The sequence below is a fragment of the Nipponia nippon genome, unplaced genomic scaffold, assembly GCF_047370975.1.
Source record: "Nipponia nippon isolate SJK-2023a ecotype South Korea unplaced genomic scaffold, ASM4737097v1 scaffold_7, whole genome shotgun sequence".
NCBI classification, from domain to species: Eukaryota; Metazoa; Chordata; class Aves; order Pelecaniformes; family Threskiornithidae; genus Nipponia; species Nipponia nippon.
The window spans coordinates 43,429,757-43,450,757 of record NW_028262391.1 but is presented as its reverse complement, the minus strand read 5'-3'; the positions used below and the strand labels follow the sequence as shown (position 1 = coordinate 43,450,757).

General features: G+C 46.0%; 1 protein-coding gene across 2 annotated transcripts in view; it reads left to right on the top strand.

Moving 5' to 3' along the window:
* WTIP (WT1 interacting protein) overlaps nt 1-21,001 on the top strand; it is an 84,424-nt gene that overhangs the window by 47,093 nt on the left and 16,330 nt on the right. For both annotated transcript variants that reach the window (XM_087738825.1, XM_087738823.1), the window contains one exon: nt 13,998-14,065. In XM_087738825.1, coding sequence (XP_087594951.1) covers nt 13,998-14,065 — 68 coding nt within the window. The remainder of the gene's footprint in view (nt 1-13,997; nt 14,066-21,001) is intronic.

Genomic DNA, 21,001 nt, shown 5'->3' with positions numbered 1-21,001 from the left:
TTACCAACCTTAGGAACCACAGCAGTGTAAATTCAGACCTATGGAAACAATTTGCTAAGTCAGTATTAACAACCCAGTGGTCTCTAGAGCAGCGGTCTCCACAGGGGGTGCATGCACCCTAGAGGGTGCTCAAGACGATCCATTGGGGTGCGCAAAGAAAATACTTCAGTACTACATGTATATAATGTATAAATAAATAAATATACATGCATTGGGGGGGGTGTGCTGAAAACATTTTTTACTGATAGGGGAGCACGATCAAAAAAGTTTGGAGACCGCTGTTCTAGAGGAAGAAAGCCTAAAGAATATGCAGCCACCGGGAGTTGTTTTGCTGTTTCCACAAGTTATTTGACAAAGGAGAACATATATGCTTAGGGAAATGAGGGTGGAAATCATCTACTTAAACTCTTAAGAAGGCATGTAGGTGAGAGCTAGAGATCATGTTTTCTAAGCCTTGTTTTTGAACAGATGTTATTTTTTATTACCCTGGTTAAATTCTAGTAGCAAATCATGCCTGTTGTTACAACTGTTCTTTCTCAGGCAACGCTGCATGAGGTTGGTTCAAGTAAAGTGGCCAGCAGCTAATATCTCAGAAGTACTGTGGTGTTGAGATGATGATGGCGAAGATAATTTGGTGTTACACATAGAAATGGTACAGTGCAGATACTGGCAGATGGAGGCATACGGTATCTGCACATTGAAACCTCAGGGAGGTTCCAGTTAAATATGTGTAAAGAGGAAATGTCCTTTATCAGTGAAGTTCTGCAGCTGATTCTGTACAGTTTTGAATTATTAACTTTGGGCTTTACAGCAGCCAATGCATTTGGTGTTTGTGGTTTGCTGTATAGCCGCTTTTTCGTATTTGCTGTATAGCTGCTTTTCCACCTAGCCCAAATGTTGGGCTAGTGAACAGGATATGTGAAAACAGAAAACGAAGGGAAGATCAAAAGAAGGAATAGCCAAGTTTGATGTGAGCATGGCTGAAGGCAGAGGTTTTCATTGTCTTAGTCACCACTGGCTGTAGTGGCGAGCTGATGTCTCATGCTGGGTAGGGAAGAGAGGAAGGAAGCGGATTTAGTGGAAAATTGATTGCATCTACTTGGGCTCTTTCCAGCTGAATCCTGAGTTAAGTACATTCATCCTGAACTAATCGTTGGGGAGAATTGGCTGAAATCTCACATACTTCTTAAAAGAAAAGCTAAGCATTAAAGGAACAATATCCTTATTGTACCTGAGCGCCGAAAGAAGTGAGTGTGCTATCAGGAGTCCTGCCTATTCAGCTGTGTGTCTTGGAAGCTGCTCGTGGTTTTAGTTCTGATGTGGCCTGGTGCAGGAAGCTGTGGTCAGTCCACCACAAAACATCAAGGACAGGACATTTTGGAGGACTGATTTCTGATTATATTTTGAATTGGCTGAGCAAGCCCCTGTTTGTTTCAGTAATTCAGTACAACTATAATTTTCAGTTTTATTTGCGGCAGAGTATACTGGAATAGTGTCTAAAACACATATCTAACATCCTAGCAAGGTTTTGTTTGAAGTTACGCAGAATAAATCTGAAGTAACATTATTAACATCAGTATAATTGTTCACCAGCATGAACAAGAGAAGAGTTGTCTCTCTGTGCAGTTCTTTTAAACTTACTGCTAAATAATCTAAACCCAAAGAATGTGCTTCAGAACTGGCAGAATGTTTTAATACTTTGCCATCCTGAGAATATTTAGATTTTTTTTCCCACTATGTACTAACCTTTCTTTGCACTTGTGGTCCCGAGGACCATTCCCCCGACACATTAATCTATTATCGCATGAAGAAAAAAGTTTTAGCTGTTGCTCAAGATGCCATCTCTAGGCACTGTGGATCTCAACAATCTCACTTTATTACGAAGATTTATCTCAAGGGAATGAGAATTGAGCACTGTGAGCTTGATTTCACAAACACGTGGGTGCCATTCGTGTTGGCTGCTGAACACTTTCTGGATGTGACTCAAATTGAGCACTGCTGGTGTGTTGAGGTTCAGCAGCAGCACCCTTTGATGCTGCTCACACTGAGGTGCTGACACATACGATGCTGTTGGGAGGAAGAAAGTAAACTGTTCCTGTGCAAATCCATTCTTGTTTTTCTGAGACAACGCAGAAGATAGTTTAGGGAAATTGCTCATCTCCCTTGAGGCTCTCTTGCATGTTGCCACAGGATTGGGCTATGTCCACTCTTTTTGTTCAACATACTTTTATGTACGAAGTATTAAGAGAAGGTGATGCTGCAGCTCACTCTGTGCAGATGACATTAAGCAATCTGACTTGCCGTTCCAGCTCTTCATCAGATTTGTGATCATCTGCTTCAGAGCCAGGCTGAGCCATGATTTTTAGTTGAGGCTGAACTTGAATGAAGAAGAGAATAATGACGTGCAAGAAAGAACCTGGTAGCAATGGTGAGGGGTCTGCAGTGCCCTCAGTTCAACAAGTTTACCTAACTTTTTCTAGTTAAGTTTGTCAAGTGGAGTCTCTGGTGGGTTCTTGCGCTGCTCTGAATGTCCAGATGGCAGTAGGGAGCAAACTTTCCCCCCCCCGCCCTTTTCCTTCTTCCTTTAGTCTTACTGGAATACAGTGGCTTCTTCTATTGGATGTTATTTTCATAGAAATTATCTCCGCTGTGTATTATAGCAGTTCAGTCCTCATGAAGGCTGCTCATTAACTTCAGGCAGTGCAGAACTTGGTGGCTTGGTCACATCTCCTGCAGGGAGCTCACACACAGAGTGTGAACTTTTTGAGTTGGGGACTATCAGTTCTACTTACACGTGTCCACTTCTCTGTTGTGCAACGAGGACCTGAGCAGAGTCTCAAAAAAACGCTAGATAAAAATACCAGTTGTGCCTGTGACCTGTCATCCCATTCACTTCCAGGCGCAGTTGAAGACTGAAGTTTCAGGCTTTGACTTACAAAGCTCTTCTCTAGTCTGGTGGTGATGACTGTAGAAGCTGCTTTGTTCTTTAGGATGCAACAGAAGCTCAAGATCAGCAGAGGTTTAAAACAAACAAAAGAGAACACTTCATACAATGCATAATGAAATTGTGGAACTCATTGCCATAGGGACAGCGTGGAAGCCAAAAGTAAAAATGATCTCATAGAGGAATTAGACAAATTAAAGAAGGATTGGTCCAGCGAGGCTATTAAACATAATAGTTATGATGCAACCTGTGGTGCAGGAAGGCCTTAAGTGCTGGCTGCTGGAAGCTGAGAGGTTATTCTTGGGAACATATCAGCCTGTGCGAGCCCTGTTTCTAGTGCTCTTTCCCATTGAGCTTCCACTCTTGGCCAGAGCTGGAGACAGGATACTGTGCTAGATGGATCCATGTTGCTGCCATTACGATGGTTCTTACTGGAGCTTGCATGAAAACCACCCACCACGTTGCATGGGTAGCGGCCAGCAAGGCTGCTCGGGAAGGTTGCGTCCTGCAGAGTCAGGAAGACTTGGGCTGGAATAGGCTCCAGTTTGGTGATGGATTTATGTTGCCGTAGAACGGGCTGGCACTGGGACTCTGGGATAGTGTGATAAGACAGGTACTCTTTTAAGTCCTGGCTTACAGGCAGCAGCTGGAAAAGTGGAATTCTTTGCTGATAACAAGCAGGGTCTGTGATGGAACCATGAAAGCTTCCCACAGTGGAAGCCACCTTCGAGGACGAGCTGTACCGCCTTCCCTCCCAGCTTGCTGAGTGGTGGGGAGGCCTCTCGTGGTTTTTACCCAGTGGTCTGTGCTGCTTTGCCCTTGGTCTTCACATTTTTATTTTTTTTTCCCATTTGTAAACCCAGCCCTGGAAAAAAAAAAAAACCAACCTTAATTCAAGTACATTTCGAGCTTTATTTTACGTTTCCCTGTTACTGTGTCTGCTTGCTAGCTTAATAAGAAATGTATTTTAAGATATATGTTAATATATAGGCCCAAAATAGCTACTAGATCAATGCAGGCTGTTGTATGTCTGTTTTTAAATATATGCTTGGCTTATGTTTTTATGAACTCCTTTTCAACATAAGTTCTTCTGTTGGAGCTCCATGGAAATATTTTATGCCTTAACCCTGAAATTGATGGGTGGTATGGGATAGAATAAATACGTAAGTGGGAAAGAAAGGAAACATCTGCCAATTTTAACTTTTGCAAATTATATGGAAGCTTGAAAGTATCTGCTAAGTTTATAATACAGTCTGCACAGGAACGCTTTGCCCGAGTACCAGAGGTCAGAGATCTTCTTGTCCCTGCAGCATTCAGTAACCTTTTGGTTAAATATCCTGACCGAAGAGTAGGAGGAGAGAGAAAGGAAGAGAGAATTCCACACTAGAGTAAACATGGCGTGGAGATTATGGATACCCTGCCAAGAAAGGTGGGGTTTTCCAGCAAGGTAACAAAAGATATTAGCTATCTATCTACATAATCCTGCTGGAGACTGACAGTGTAAGTCATGCAGCTAGGCTGGGGCAGAAATGTACCCTCCATGTCCTCTCCACCCCATCTGGGGCTTGCTGGCTTTGGTGGTGGTGAATGATGCAGAGTGGTCAGAGCAAGACACCTTACCTGCCTCAGTGCAGAACTGCGAGGTTTCTTGGCAGCAAAGGCGTGCTTTCTGGATAGAAAGGTGTTTCCTTCAATGCGATAGCTGACACGAGGCAAAATCCTAGGGAAGATAATGAAGTTTTTCATTTTGACGTCATGGCAGGTTAAGGTAAACTGCAGAGGAGAGTCTAGAGTTTACCCTGGGCTACAAACATGTAAAAATGATGAACTGCCTTGTTTTCATCTGGATTTTACCACACGTTAGTGAGTGCATAGCAAAGACAGACTTCTTTCTGGCGAAGATAGTACCTCGGGGCAGGTCTACAGCTTCTATAAATGGTGATGAATTCAGTGATGCTGTCACGGCTTACACCAGCTGCAAATTCAGCTTAGCGTAGTCCTCTGCGGTGGGAGGTGTGTGGTACTAGCACGTTCATGCGGCAGAAGCTGGCACGCTGCTCCCGCGCTGGAGAGGTGGCACAGAGCAGAGAGCAGCGCAGGGCCTGGATAACAGCCCAGAAATGGAAATGATAATTGTGTTATACACAAGTGTACATCGTGAGAGTCCAAGTGAGAGCTGGGCGACGGTAATCGGGAGGAAAAATAGTTAACCGCCATCTGCCTCTCCAGGACAGATCAACTTGAAGTAGAGAGTGAGAATGAATACTGACTTTGTAGCCACAGTTAATTTGCACTGAAGGGCTCTTTTTTAGTATACAAATATGAATTAGTATGGAACTTAAACTATAGAGGAATTTTCAATTAAGATTGTAAAAATAGTTTATTTTAAATGATAATTCAAATTATAATTTTAAACAATTTTTATGCTTTCCCTGCATCGATATTTTTAAAAAGTAAATCTCCTGGTCTCTTAAAAGTGTTCGCTCGTATCTTGCTATGTCTTCCTACCTGATGATATTTGATTAGAATTTATTCACAGATGCTGAATACTCTATCCTGAAAGAATCCATGTAAAGGGAGAAAACAATACACATCCTGTACTCCACCTTCATAGGCCTCTAGCATACGATGCCACCTTTTGTTTGCAAGAGTTTAAATTTCAAATAAAATCCCAGCATTCTTTTGAAAAAAAGGAAAGGGCCTCTCCCCTGCTTAGATTGTCAAATCCCAGACTAGCCCGGAATTGAATAGGCCAAGTCAGTGACCTCAGGCAGAAAGAATGTTGGTTATTTACGTAGGGCTTCTGCTATTTTAGCAGCAAACCTTTTCTTCTGAAAGGACAATGTATACTGTTTTGTGTTTATGGCCAAGTAAAAAGCTTGTACATTTGAGATTTGCATCGTAATAGCCTCATAACTCAATATACAGCATCCTCAAAACTAGCAGTGCAAGGCTCTGTTTTGTCTCAGCCGGTGCAGGTCTTTTAGAGGCTTTTACAAAAGTTCTCTGAGAAACTGTCCTAAAGATTCAGCTGCTGATGTGTTTGCTTTGGTGGCTTTTTTTCCCCCCGGAGTTTTGCTTTTTTTCAAAAACTAAAATTACACGTGGTTTCTTTATGAGCTATCAGGCCAGTGCTCAAAATATTTTGATGCATCTCAAGCTAAGCTGTGCCTGCAACTTGAAACCAGGAGAATGTGCGAGTGTGCGTGTAATTCACACACCGAGCATTTTTCCTGAAATAATGGAAGATCTTTACAGGCATTCTGGCCTGGTGGATGAGCCTGCAATTCCAAATGGTTTTTAAAGTGTGCCTTTCTCAATAGATCGTAACCATGAGGAGCTATTGTGTAAGTAAAGCACACATTTAGGATCCAATCCTGCATTCCTTAAAGTCAATGGGAGTCTGAGCGTGAAAGGAATGCAGGATTGGGTCCTGAAACAGGGGAGCAAAATTGTGTGCCAGATTGCTTTGAAAAGAAGAATACAGCACATCCACAGTAGCCACTTTTTAGTGTTTCAGATTTCAAACGGCTGGAGTCTGTGAAAAGTGGCTTCTGCCAACATGCAGTATCTTCTATTCAAAGGAATTTGGCATTGATTTTTTTTTTTTTTTCTATCTTAAAAACCCTGAAAGCCCTAGAAATTCACCCCTCCTTTCACAAAGCCTGAGCAAGTGAGCATTGTGAGGAGGGGACGGGGCAGCGGTGGGGGTTTCTCCGAGGCCAGGGGCTGGGGCTGGGGCGCAGCTCTGCTCCTCACAGCCCCTTCCAGCCGCCGAGACCCTGTGCAGCCCCGCCACTGAGAGCTTGTGCTCACCTTGCCTGGTGGCTTTGGGCGAGGGCCCTGGAGGAGACGGAGGAGAAAAACTTAATTAACGGTTATTCAGGGGCTAAAGCAGCCTCGGTGCTCCCCGTTCTCACGGTGCTCCCCGTTCTCACGGTGCTCCCCATTGTCAAGCGGGTGGAGTGACAGAAACCCAATCTAAAGAAAATATCTGTGCAGATAGGCAGTCCTAAACCAGAGAGAGGGATGGAGAACTGCGGGCCCAAACTCACGTGTGAATAAAGGAGAAAGGGTAACAAATAAAGAAAAAGTATTGGAAGCTTTTGTTTTCTTTTGACACATCTTTAATTCCTGGGCAGGCAAACCTCTTCTACCAAGTGAAAGAAAACATCTCCTGGGTGCAATTCTGCATCAGTTTTATCTTGAGATGACTGGGTAGAGGAGGTAGCAGAGGTGGGTTGTTATTACTTAATGTTTTCAGTGATTTATTCCATGTTTGTAAAACTTGGTATGTCTCTTGAAGTTTCAGCTCCTGGAATCATCTGGTGACTTAAACTTTAGCTTCCACTTTTCAGAAATAGTAGTTGTCCAGCCTGGGGGTTTGCGGAGAACAGATTGGTTTCTGGATGTTTCATTTGCCCTTCAACTTTTGAGTTGTTTTGGTCCCAGTTTCTCAGTCATTCCAACGTGTACTTAGAGAGCACATAGGCGCTCTTCAGAGGGCAGCTCGCACCTTGCACGGCAGGAAGAGCTGCAGCATCTGTGCCAGAGTTCAGTTTAAGGCTGTGGACGGTGGTTCCCATCGTGGTGCCCTGTACTGTCATGACGGTGTCTGCAGGTGTATGGGAGTTCACTTGGTCACCGACCGCCCCTGCTTGGGCTCGGTGATGGGCCCCGCTGCAGACCGTGGGTGGCACGTGGGGTATAAAAGTGCGTTTGGGTGCTGTCTGCATTTGGGAGCGTGAGCAGCCCCTGGATGGCCACCGCAGACTGGCTCTGAATCAGAGCAGCCCCAGACCTATGCCAGGGGCTTTTGCAAAACAAAATTACCAGGTTTGGCCTGTTTATGTTTCCCCTGAGCAGTGATGGAGGCTGTGGCTGCAGGTGCACAGTGGGCATGGAGATACGTTTGCTCAGCCCAGGTCACCTTGTGTCTAGTTTCACTTGCACAGGGCTTTGGGGCAATACATGGGAATTTTCCTTCCCTATTATGCTAGCTGGGAAATATTTGGGCAAATGTTGCGTATTAATCCTGCGTGTATGTTTACGTGTCGCTTTAGTCTGAATGCTTTCAGAGACTGTCACTTAAGGTGCTAACATGAGACCAGTAACGATGCTAGTGTCACATCAGGCACTGCAGAGATGGTGTCTGAAGCAGTTAACAAGCAATTAGGTCCATGTTTAACATCACTAACTAAAACAGATATACACAGTGCTTCGGTCAGTCGGGCATGAAGAGCCAGGGGCTGCCATGCTCAGAAGGCTGTGCGAGTCGTGGACCAAAGCTTTCAGAGTGCAGAGATTCTCACCGAGTGTCGCGTTCAGCCTTAGAACTGACAATTCGTAAAATAAGAAGTAAGGGGAAGACATCTCAACGAAAGAAGCAACGTGATATGCTTTTTTTCCTCCAGAAAGAGCAGTTAAAGACGGATGCTGTGTATTTGCGTTGTTGCTGTGAGACAAGCCAGGAGCTCGTGGTGCCCCTTGCCCAGCAGGAGCAGCACGTGGCCGTGCCGAGGGCTCGAGCGAGCTTGAGCGAGCCCCCACCGTGGCGGCAGGGCAGCCGCAGCCATCCTGCCCGGTCCTGCCGCAGCCTGCACCTTGCTCGCTGCCTGCGCGGGAGCTCCCGGGGGAGAAGGGGCAGCAGAGCCGAGGTCTGGGCTCGTGTGTGGTCAGACCTACCCAGGCATGTCCCCAGCCAACAGGAGTGGCAGGTACTTGAATAATATTCCACGGCGATAGCTTTGGCTGTTCAGGCTTTTAATTAGCACTGCTTTAACGAATTTCTTATCTTTAGCAGCGGTACCTACAGCTGAACTTCTCGATTGCACTCCACATGGGGAGGTTTTAATTACATTTTCTGACTAAAATACAGGCCTCTTAGTCCTCCTCCGTTAGAAATAACAAGGACATTATTAGTCATCTTGCACTTTGTTCCCTCTAATGCTGAAACTCTCCAGCATGAAGTTACGAGAAGAGGCACATATATCGTGAGAATATCACAAGAGAGATTATGGTGGCGAGGAGGTACGCTGGTGTATTTTTTTCAGCGCGCTGGTAGTCTCGGGGCCATGCCAGGCGTTATCTGGGAGGCGAGGCTGGGGCTGCAGCATTCCCATTATGTCAGAGGGGAGCTGTTTGTTTTTAAGTAGCGTCAGGCATTGAGACAATGCAGGCTTCTCACATGAACTTGCTTACACTACAATGCTAGTAAATCATGATTATTACCCAACAGTTGTGTGTTTTTAATCATCAAAGTACTTAAAATATTATAATAATGCTTGGCACTTCTCAACTTCAAAGCACGCAGCAAACAGTAATTAGGTCTAATAACCACGCTGTGACAGTGAGACATTGCTATCTCTTGTCTTACAAAGGGGAGGGGGGGTGTTAGCCCCCGACGCGGTTGCATCATCCCATCTGAGACTGGAGATCTACCACTGACGGCTGCGACTTGATAAACTCACCTCCCTATGGGCAAATACCCACTGCCAGCAGCGGCAGGGAGGGCTTTGAAGATGCTTTCCGGGCTAGTGGGGAGGGGGCAGGACATTTTCAGCGCTCTTTCAGAGTACCTCCTCAAGACCGTAAAACCCGGTCTGATTCACATTTTGTTCCATGAGGGCCTGGAGCAGCTTTTGAAACAGCATTGGAAAAAGTTTTACCCCGTCTTGGCTTCGTGGCTGGTGTGTTTTCACCACCCAGCGAAGTGTTGTGGAGACTGGAGAGAATAGTTGTGGACAGCCTGTGTCAACTGCGGGTCATTTTTCCTTTTGCAAGCCAAATCTTTGAGTTGAGTCCTTTGCTAAAGCAGCAGCTCTCCCGTTCCTTCCTTTTAGTTTGCAACACATAGGGGAGAAAAATTTGTGCAGGAAGTAATTGATAGATACATTTAAATACTAGAGACTCATAAACTGGTTAAATGTGAAAGTTGATCTTTTTAGAGCTGATTCTGATTTGATTTTATATATTTTTTAAAAGTTCCAAAAGCCTGCTTTCTTTTGGATGTTTTTCGTGTTGGTTGCAAACACCAGTTGTGATCGTTCCTTGGGACAGAGCAATTCCTAGCTTGCATTTTATTAACAGCTAGATTATCTACATGAAACTTCGCACTCTTTGCTGGAGCATTTGCGAGGTCTCTGCCTCCCACCTGAGGTGGTGGAACCCCCTTGTCCTGGCACTCTCTACCCCTCAGGTGTGTGGGTATCAGTCAAGAAATGTAAAAGTTATTTGCAACAGGCATTTGTTGTTACCGTGAGCACATAAGCTTTGTCTTGTACAGTAAAACAAGGCTCTAAAGAGCACTCAGGGGAAAAAAGGGCTTCCCTATGAAAGCCAGCGTTAAGTGCCTGCGTGCGGGCTGCAAGCTGGGCGGCTTCTGCTCTGTCCTGTAGTCCCCCCGCGCATTCCTGGCCGACCTGCTGCTCTTCTGGTCGGGTGTGAAACAGAGCCTCTTCCTCACTACTGTTGAAAACTGGTCTGACGGGGCGGACGTGCCAAGGTGGGTATCCAGCAGGAGGAGGAAAGAAGCAGGGTGTTTGTGAAACCCCATGCTTCTGAACTCTGCGCTAGGCTGCTCATTATAACTGCTCATTATTATTATAATGAGCTATCGGCAAGTTGCATCAAGTTGTGTCAGAAACTCTTGACTTTTTTGTTTCAATATTATGAAAGCAAATAGTAACCCAGGCTTGGCTATACTCGGTCATTCAAAGGAAAGCCAAGCAGCAGGTTCTGTGTACCAGTGGGCAGGATGACATTACATTGTCTAGCTGGCCAGGCGTTTGACAGAGCTGGCTAAAGCAACCTTAGGTTTTTTTAACTGGTAATTTCTGCCTGATCAACAATGGTAGGTTACGGCTACACGGAACAGGCTGGTGCTGTGCAGGCCCCCGAGTTACTCCAGGACCTTGAGAGGTGAAACCGCCTTGTCCAGCGCCTGGAGCTCGGGGCAGGTACCCTAACCGCGAGGCGATGCACCCGCCCTGCTGCATGGCTGCCCTGGGCTGGCAGGTACCGAGGCTGCGTCTCCCTGGGCTTTGCATCTCCCTGGCTGCCACTGCCAGCGCCTTCCTCTTGGTTGCAGTTTTCACGTGATGCCCAGGCACTCGCGGAGTTTGGTGTTTGACCGTGTTCAACGCCGTCATTTAGCAAACTCTTCTGGAGGGCAAATGGAACGTGTGTTTTTGCCTTATTTCTAAAATGTAGTATGTAGAAGCCACTATACTGCAGCCATGGCTATTTGTGTGATAACTTGCTGTTTCTTGTTTATGAGATAATTATTGTACGGTCCCTGAATGAAATTCCTCTAAGGTAAAAGGCCTGTCTATCTTATTAATTATTGCTAATAATAGTAATTATCATGTGAGCAAGCTGCTTGCCTGCTTTATGAGTTTAGGCAAGTTGATTCCCTAATAGGTGGCTTGGTTTTTTTTTCAGCTGTAAAATAGGGAAAATGGTATTTTTCCTCAGTTTCGGAAGGTGTTGCTATGTAAAACAGAGACGTTTTCACCACATCAGCTGTATGGAAGGGGAGGGCAGCTGTCTGCATTTGGCAGGCGGGGGGGCTTGCGTCGCGGCGCGTGAGCGGTGAGCCGGGGCTCACAAGCTGTGCGTGGGCCGGGATGGAGGCTCGCAGCCTTGCTGTGCTGGGGAGAGGTGAGGTTTCATGTCGCGGGGCAATCAGCGGCCAAATGCACCTGATAAGATAAGCATCTTTGAGAGCCAGTCCAAAACATTGGTTTTGCCTTGTTTGCTTTGGGCTGTAGGCTTCCCACTCCTTCCCAATCCAGGAAAGCTCTGACCCCATGGGCTTCTGCCAGTGATGCCATGCTAAGGAAACAACAGGAGCAGAATTTGGGGCATTTCTGTGAACCTGAGCACCGGAGGCTCTGCACACTGGGATACCAAGCGGGACGCACGGGTCCTCATGCACCTGCTGCAGTGCCTCGGGAGATGCTGACGCCTTCCCAGATCAGAGCATTCCTTTCCTGCAGAGATCCTTCCAGCAACGGAGTTCAGGATTTTTCCCTAATTATCTCTGCTGCTTCTAACCATAATGGGTGTGTGGTGAGGGCGATGGCCAGCGCTTCTCCACCTGAAACAAACGCCCCGGCTCTGCACCGGTGGTGTGTGTGAGCAAGGTGGAAGTGCTGCATCAGCACGTCCAAGGCAAGTCCCTGTTCTGGGTGCAGCCACACAAGTTGTGTATTAAGGCTGGGTCTGGCAGAGCCTACATGTCCCTTAAAAAGCCATTCTGGCCTCTTTCCTTTTCTTCTCTCCCTTCCATTTACCTTTCCTTTACCTTTCACTGGAGAGGTTTAAAAACAGCTTGGATAAGCAGGAGGGAAGACCTAGGGGTGGTTGCTCCTGCATCAGTCGAGAGAGGCCCTGTGACGCCTGACTGCTGTCTCAGCCCTGTGCCTTGTTTCGGTGATGTGTAGGGTAGACCAGTTTTACCTAAGAGTCTCAGAGGAGATGGGACAGTCCCAGTGCATTGCCCACACCACCAGGCTCCTGGTCCCCACCGGAGCTACCAGGCAGCTAGAAAGACAAACAAGAGCAGACTCCACCTACCAGCAGTATGGAGACAGCAGCCCGTGAGATCGACAGCCCAAGAATGTGCACACAAAAGAAGCATTTCCCTCGGCCACGACAGTAAAACCGCCAGACAACCACATGCAGCATGTGATTTCCCAAAAGCATCAGCCCAGATCCCAACTTCTTTGTGCCACACACTGTTTCCCAGGATCAGATCACAGTGGCAACATGTGAAAGGCACTTTCAAGCACTGAAAATTAATCATATTTTCCTCAACGTTGTTTATAGAAACCGTGGAGAGCACTCCTGCCCCTATGTGCTTGGCCAGCTGGCTCAGCTTGCTGGCCCTCAGAGTCAAACCCTCCACAAAGATCGGCGGTGTTTATGGTGGGGCTGCTGCTCTGCCTCGGTAGGAGATGTCCAGGATTATTCTGTGGAGTAAAAGCTTTGGCAGTGGCCTGGGAGGGGTCATCTGTTGACCTGCAGATACAGACCCTCTTGCCCTCATCCTAGCTCTGTGCCACTGCTAACGGCAGCCGGTACGCAGCCCGTAGCACCGTGCCATCTGCTTGCCAAGGCTGCAAACGGCTTGTGAGAGCACCCAAATGTTTGGGAGCTTTGGCCAGTGGGACCCTGGCACAGAGTGGAAATAAGGTGAGTCAGGATGAGTGCGGTTTCCCGTCTCCCCCTCTGGTTTTACACTGATAAAACGGCATTGCTTTCCGTGAAGCAGCTCGGGTGTAAGACAGACCTGATCTGCTGTATCTAAAAACTGTTTGGGCTCAGTGGTTTCTGAATTCCTGGTGTAATCCTTTTTGTTGGGACTCTCTGGAGTCTGTTGTGCATTTCTTAGCTGTAAAGGGAGCCATCAGTTACCGATGATCGCAGGCTTTGTCAATAGAGTTCCGCAAGCGCTAATGAAATGGCAAATGTTCAAACTTGAACATGAAATCTCTTGTTTTCTGTGTGATTTTTCTGCCCTTCCCTCTGTCACGTGTGCTTTGTACTGCTTCAGTATCGCAGGGAGCTGTGGGTGTAGCTGCTGCGACATTGATTAATGTATTAATATTTTTAAAGGTGACAGGAACATCCATATGCAGTATCCCTTGTTCGGTCCTTCAGAGACAGATGCATCGCTGATGTTGATTGCAGTGGATGTATGCCTGCTGTGATTTCACCTGCTAAGAAAATTGTCTCAATTTACAAATTAGCCTTTCCCCCCAGAATCATCATTTTTGGGTTTATATTTCAAATTTTCCAGGAACTGATATCAGCTGGGTTCCATAACCTGCACTTAGAAGTAACATTTAGTTGATAAGGAATCTGTGAAGGCAGGATGGAGCCGAGGACCCAGCCCTCACCCGCTGCTCTGGATGGACGCTCCGGGGAGGAGAGGGGCCGGGAACTGGCCTTGCAGCCAGGGGCAGCAGGCCGTGCTTTTCACTTTGCATCCTGAACAACTGGGTTTGGGGACGGAGCCCAAAATTCTTACGGTACCGTATTTTAACAGGGAGAAGACTACGAGGAAAAGCGTTCTACAATGTCAATGGCAAGGTGTACTGTGAAGAAGACTTCCTAGTAAGTAAGATTTCAGGCATTTTTTTATTGTTTTTAAACCAAATTGTTCTTTTATGTTGGCTTGTTTGCTTTGAGAGACGGTTGAGTCATCTGGGGCCTCCTGCCAGTGCTGGAATTGGGAAGCATTTACCACTAACTCCATAAAGGCAGGATCAGGCCCTTGGTTTGAAGTGGTGGCTATGAAACCAAGTACATAACTGTCCATAAGCCATCACAAAGTGTAAATTATGAGAATAAACACTGGAGCTGCTCAAGCTTGGGACTTGAATTGCAGCCACAAAGCCTCGCTTGCCAAGCTAGAGCTCAAAGTCAAACATCTGGGGAATACCCCCAAGAGGGGAGACGTTTTTGACTGGAGCACGTCATCGCTGTGTACAATGTTGCTTTGTTGCAGTCGCAGTTTTAATCACTGCTCTGCTCGGAGTGATGTGGAGCTGCATTGTGATTAGCTAAGAACTGTTAGCCACGGAGGAGCAACTAATTTTCTCTCCATGCGCCCAGAGCTTTTATAAATGCGTTACTTTAATAGAGACTGAATCATGAAAAGAAAAATGAAGCTTGTTGCTGAGCTGTGTTGTTCCAAAAATAAAATATTTGTGCAATTAAGGGTGACGATTGTGCAGTACACAGAGAATTATTTGATAAGTGGCAGACCATTTATAATTAAGATTAAGAGGATAGCATGGCTGGGAATTGAAGTCCGAGAGGAATGATATATTTTAGCTTAGAGGATGATGAATTGGAGAATCAGTATGTTGAATTTATACCACCTTTATTTATTGAAATACCATTCATTTAGAAGCTTATGTCTTCCAGAATGACTTTCCATTTCTAATGAATATATGGCCATGCTTTTTGCAAAGGAATTATTCAAAGTATATCCCACAGCAAAAATGTTACTGGCAGTTCAGAGTGCACAAATGCATTTCTCATCAATGCAATCCATAAAAATCATGGAAATTCCTAAAATATAAGCCATATTTGCCTTCATGTGTTACACCTTTATTCTCAGCCTATGAGAGTTGGAGCCTGTTGAAAAAAGCAAATTGTATTTTGTGGAGAAAATAAGTTTCTTGTTACAATTGAAATGTGTTACTGTTTTGCGTGCATTTTGGAGAGAAAATTTTTTCTCCCTTTTCTTTCGAGAACATTCAATTTTCAAGGAGGGAGGCAGCCTCTTTAGTTCTTAGACATGTTCTGTAGTAGGCTTCTGAGGGGAGATACTTGCAATGATTTTCCTAAGAAAACTGAAGTTAAGGACCTGATAGCAATAAACTTTCTGCAAGTTAGGGAACTGTTGGGACATTTAAGGCACAGATTTAAAAGCCCAAAATTCCCACAGGTGTGTCTTAGCAGATTCCCAGTAGCACAGAGGGATGGGAGAGAGGCTGAGCAAGGGACTCACTGCTGCATAAGTCAGCAAAAGAAACCAAATTCTGACGTGGTCCCGCCCTGTGTTAAGCCAGCTGCTTCCCAGAAAGTGATTTTTCTCTCCTCTCAGCTTCCCCTGAGCAAACGTCATAGCAAGAATACTAAGAATTGTCTTGTTTCTCTAATAAAGTAAAATAACTTTGCCTATTTTAGAGTTCTGTGGCCAGAGAAAGCTCAAAGCTGTTCTCAAAGTCAGAGGAAAAGGCTGCAGAGCAGCAATTAATGTGGTGCTTAGGGACATGGTTTAGTGGTGGAGTTGGCAGTGCTAGGTTAACGGTTGGACTTGATGATCTTAAGGGTCTTTTCCAACCTAAACGATTCTATGATTCTAATTAAAAAGGAAATTATTTTAACTACTTGGGATTCCCAGGTCTCGCCTCTAACCACTTGGAAACCCCAATCCTTTCTAAAAAGAGGTGTTTTCAGTCCAAAGCAGATAGCCAAATGCTTTTTCTGTATAACTGAGAATTTCAGTCTCTACCATAACTCCAAATCTTAGTGCAGCTTTATATATGGATTCCTGCTGACAGTGTGGTAGTGGGATGTTATGGAAGTTAAAGACTCGGGGCAGGGGGGATGTGAAAAAAACACATTTACTTGGGGGTGAAATAGGCTGATGTTGCACTCTGTCCTCTGCCTCCTACCGTGCAAGCTTTGCAGGCCAAGAAGAGAGCGCAGCAGAGCTATAGGAGCCGCTATGCATTATAACAGTCTGTGGAGTTGTCCCATAGACCTGAGCCCACAGGTCTTCCACAGTGTCTCCTCCCTCTCTGCAAGCCTCTGCCCTGCCCTGTAGCAGCCGTGTGAGCACATGCTCCTACCTTCAACCATTCTTGCACTGGGTGACTTGCCTCTTAGCTCGTTGCAGCCTCTTTCTGGCCAGTAAATGCAGTCAGAAGCAGAGTGGATCACATTCTGGTCTCATTCTTAGGTAAGAGCATAAGAAAAAGATTATTTTAATTTGGGGAGGTAAACGGAGGCAGCCTACCTATGTTATAATTGTATTCCTGCTAAGAAAATACTGTCTCTCGTTGGTGTCCTTGTTCTTCCTTGGCTTTTGTTTGCCTGGGAACTGATCAGGTGAATTAGATGCTCCTGTAGGTATAGGAGCCTGGTCACAGCTCTGTGGAGTTGCTTGTGACCAGGTTATCTCAAGTATGACACAAACACAACAGGAATTAGAAAGCAGAGCAGCTTCATAAAATTTGGGCAGGAGGTACTGTGCTGTCACGCTGGGGTCATTGGTGAAATCCATGTAATAACGACTGTATTGGAGGGGCCCAGGTGCAGAAGGTTAGGCTTGCAACAGCAGGATGATCTTTCCATGGATTTCCAGGGACAGATGTGAGGAGTTGATGTTTCATTGCTCACAGTCCCACCACAGCAGCAGTGGTCCGAATGAGCCCTTCGTTTGCCCTCCCAGCAGGAGACATGCTGATGGGAAGCAGCTGACTTGCAAATAGGGAGCAGGGGTGGTAGTGGGCTGAAGCCCCCCTGCTACCTGGAGGAGAACCCATCCCCATCTCACCTTCAGCAGGCAGCACGGGGCAGAGCTGGGGGCTGTAATCCTCGCAGAGCTCTGTCCATCCCCACTGCTACCTCTGTGTACCCCGTTAATTTGCTGCAGGTGCTCCTTCCCTGTCATCCCTGGCATCGTACTGGGGATGTCCTGCAGGCCAGTCCAGGCAAGACACAGGGACTGCGGTTAGGTCCCGCTTTGGGACTGCAATAATTAGCACATGAACAATGATGGGCAGAAAAGCTGAACTGGTTCTTGCTGTGAACCAGTCCATGTAGGACATTTTAGGGAGGAATGGACATTATTTATGGGTTTCTTCTTATTGTAACTGTTAGAAATGTTTAACATCCTATAGATGTATTTTAATTCTCCTGCAGTGCTGCTGTTTTCTGTGTCAGAACAGCTCCTGGCAGAGCAGAGTCTCCGGAGCTGTAGCTGATGGCCCATATCCGATACCTGGCTCTTTAACTCCCACTCACTCAAGACAGATCAGCTCTTTCTCTCTATCAAAGGTGATGCATGGAATTCACTACAATATTATGTATGGACCTTGAGAAAAGCCAGTATCTGATCCTTATAAATGCTTGACACCTCTTGTAAGAGCAGGGCTCGCCCTCCTTAGCTAAACTGTCCCTTTCAAGGATCAGCACAGCGCTAGTGCCAGCCGCTCCAGGGTGTCTCTTCCACGCCAGAGGCAGTTGCACTTCAGTGGTGAAATGCTGTGTGGGTCACGTTTTTTAAGAGAGCTCAGTTGTCACTTAAAGCATAGTGAGTGCCAGAGAGCTTTGGCTACCAAGTTGTTTCAAAAAAAATCAGTCCGTAAACGTGTGACATGAGGAGCTGCTAGCATCAAGCATTCAAATCCGGCCCTTTCTTTGAAAAGTGCTTTTGATTTCTGGACAAAAGGTGTTAGAGAAATGTAGATGTTATCATCCGTTATGAGCAATTTCCACTGCACAGCCATAAAGCTATCCAAAGCACAGATACACCCGTCAAAACCTTTGGCAATAGCCGTAAGGTACATTCTTCTAGCAAATAGTTTTCCCACATGTTTGCTCTTACTGAGGGCACAGATTATCTTTCTCTGAATCAGGCGGCTTATTTTACTCATTCTTTCCAGGGAAGAAGTGCTACAAGTTTTTAGACCCACTGGTGGAGTTGCAGACAGGGAAGGGATGCCACATGCCACAGTCGAATGGTGCTGGCCTTCTGCGTGTGGGGCTGCGAATCGGCGGCTGAGGGCTGGTACACCCTCACCACCCGGAGTGCGGGGCGTGCCTCCTCCTCCTTTGCTTATTTTGGTCAGCCTCCTGCTTCCAGCCCTGATTAGCTGCAAATTCTCTCAGTGCTTAAACCCAAGCCATATTGGCTAAATGTAGTGAATGAATCAGATTTAAAAAAAAAAAAAAAAATCCACAGGTAATTCCACTTCTGCCTAAGCATGGCGTAGAGATTGCCTCATCTATGCAGTTTCCAGTAGGAGCGCTTCAGTAGCGAAACTGCACGTTACAGAGTGTAAGGAGTAAAAAGAACAAACCCAAACCCCCAAACTTTTCATTGCTTTGCTTTAGCTCCAGGGAAGATCCAGTTACTCTTTTTCATGCCACCTTAAGGTAGCAAGTCCAGCAACATCCAAGTCTTGCCTCAGCCCTGTTAGGATAGTTATTTCATGAAAGGAAATAAAACAAATGACAGTTTAATCCTTCCCTGAAAGCTCTTAGGACACAGATGGTTAGCTAGCCATAACAGGGACACTGTTCCTGGTGAAGTGAACAAAAAATAAATGCCTTACTGTATAATAAATAATCCCAGTCAGATGTTCTTGTTCCATTTTGTTGATAAATTGCTGCATAATCATGGGTGAAGGAAAAATAGCTCGGTAATTTTGTCTTTCCTTTTCAATGCTTAAATATCATGGAAAGAAATTTAAAAGAAATTACTGTTTTTCTTGGCAAAAAAGACTTTAAAAATGTCACCAAAGCAGCCTGAATCTTAGATCTATTATCTCTCTTTTTTTTTTTTTTCTTTTTGATAGGCTTTTCCTTTTTCTCTTGAGGTAATGAACATTATTGAGTGGGGGTCCAGCAGAGGTTAAAAAATGAGAGAATTTCCCTCCAGGGAGGAGATGAGAGGAAAAATGAACCTTGTGACAGATGTACGTTACATTGCTTAATGCACTACTGGAAGACACTCAGATGCTCTGGAAATAACCTATCACAGACACCACAAGCTGCAGTGCATAGCATTAAGGTCATCCAAAACTTCCCCTTTTAAGATTATCTCTTTCACTGTCTTATAACTTTGCCAAATTTAATCATTTAGGCTGAACTTCTTCACGCCAGGTTTTTGCCTCCGGCTAGCTTTGCTGTCATTAGTTGTTGAAAGTTTCATCTAAAGCTGTTCATCCATTTCAGTGAGTAAGACTGGAGGAAGATCTGTCACTTTGCCCATAAATCCTCAAAGAGAAGGGCTCTAAAAACTTCATTTTGCATATGCCAGCCGTAGAGACTTAGCGTGTTGCAAGCTGCAGGAGGCCTTTGGGTGCCCCCTTTCTGCCCTTCCCAGCCCGGGGGGTGGCCAGCCCCTCCGATGGTTGCGCGCTGGTGCCACTGCGGCTCCCTGCCCTGGCCCCGTTCCCCCTGCCAGGGAGAGGCTAGGGCTGAGGCTGTGGCAGAAGGAGGGCAAGCAGCCCACAGCCCCAACAGAGCCGTGCCTTGCAACCCCCTCTCAAGCCTTCCTTCTCCTCCCCATCCAGTCTGCTGGGCTTTCTGATCCTTCCCTCCCCTACACCGGCGGCTGCTACCTGCTCAGGACACTCTCCTCCCTGCTGCAGCTGTAGCCTCTTTGCTCTGCAGCCGGCCACTGCAACGCAAAAGTTGGCTACAGAGAACATACAGGGCCTCGTCTTATATCCACAACTGTAAAACTCTCAGTGGTTTTAAAAATGCGAAAGGATCAGGGTGTGCAAGACTGGTAGGGAGGTGGCAAATGGAAATGATCAGCCTTTCATGGGGGAAAGAGACAGGACATCAACGGAGGACTAGCTGGGTGATCGGCAGTTCATGAGAGCAGGGCTTGCACCTTCATCTCCTGTAGCACCAAACATAACAAGACCCTTACCCTAATTTGGGCCCCTGGGCACGGCTGCAATGTAAATATTAATACTAACGAGGCTATTCTTCTCAGTTTGTGCACATGCTGTTTTCCAAGCCTGGCAGTGTGGGAAATGGCCCGTCCCACTTGCTGGGGCCCTAGGAAGATAGTTCTTGTTTAGTGTAATGGAAGCTGGTGTCAGCTGGAGTCAGAGGTTTGATTTTCCATCTCAGTGAGTGTAAATGTTTGGAGATCCCCCTCGGGAGGTGAGCGCTGGGACTAGTGCGTCAGTCAGAGAGCCCACTGCTGCTAAGTGAGACTCTCTCAGAAAAAACAGACTCGGTTGCAAAGGTAAATGATTGAAGTTGCAGCTTGTGTCCTTTTGAAATCTAATGGGAATCACAGAGTAAATGGAGTTCTAGGTAACTGTGAGGATGTTGTATTTAGGAGAGTTGCTATTAAAATGCATGCTCCAGTCAGAGAACAGACAGACACGGGTGTTTATTGATAAGCTTAACAGAATGATGGAATCAGAGCTTGGAAGGGGATTTGCTGCAATATTCCTGATGTGCAGAAGCGTAAGGAAGTCTGTGAGCGTTTCCAAGGTGCTGGCGGCTCTAGGTTGGGACAGGAGGTGCTTTCAAGTTCAGAGGCATCATGAGCACCGAGTGTTGCTGTGCTCCCAAGTACTGTCCCTGAAAACAAAGGCCGACAGCTTATAGCCTGTTACTGTAATCGGCGCATGAGGGTGTGAAGTTCGTGTTGTTACTTGTGCGTGTCTCGCTCCAGCCCCTCCCTGCCAAAAAAATTTGAATACTTTCCTTCCTTAGTTTTTCCTAAGTTTGTAGTTTGCCAGTGGTCCTGGTTTTATTTTATAAATGAATTTGACAGTA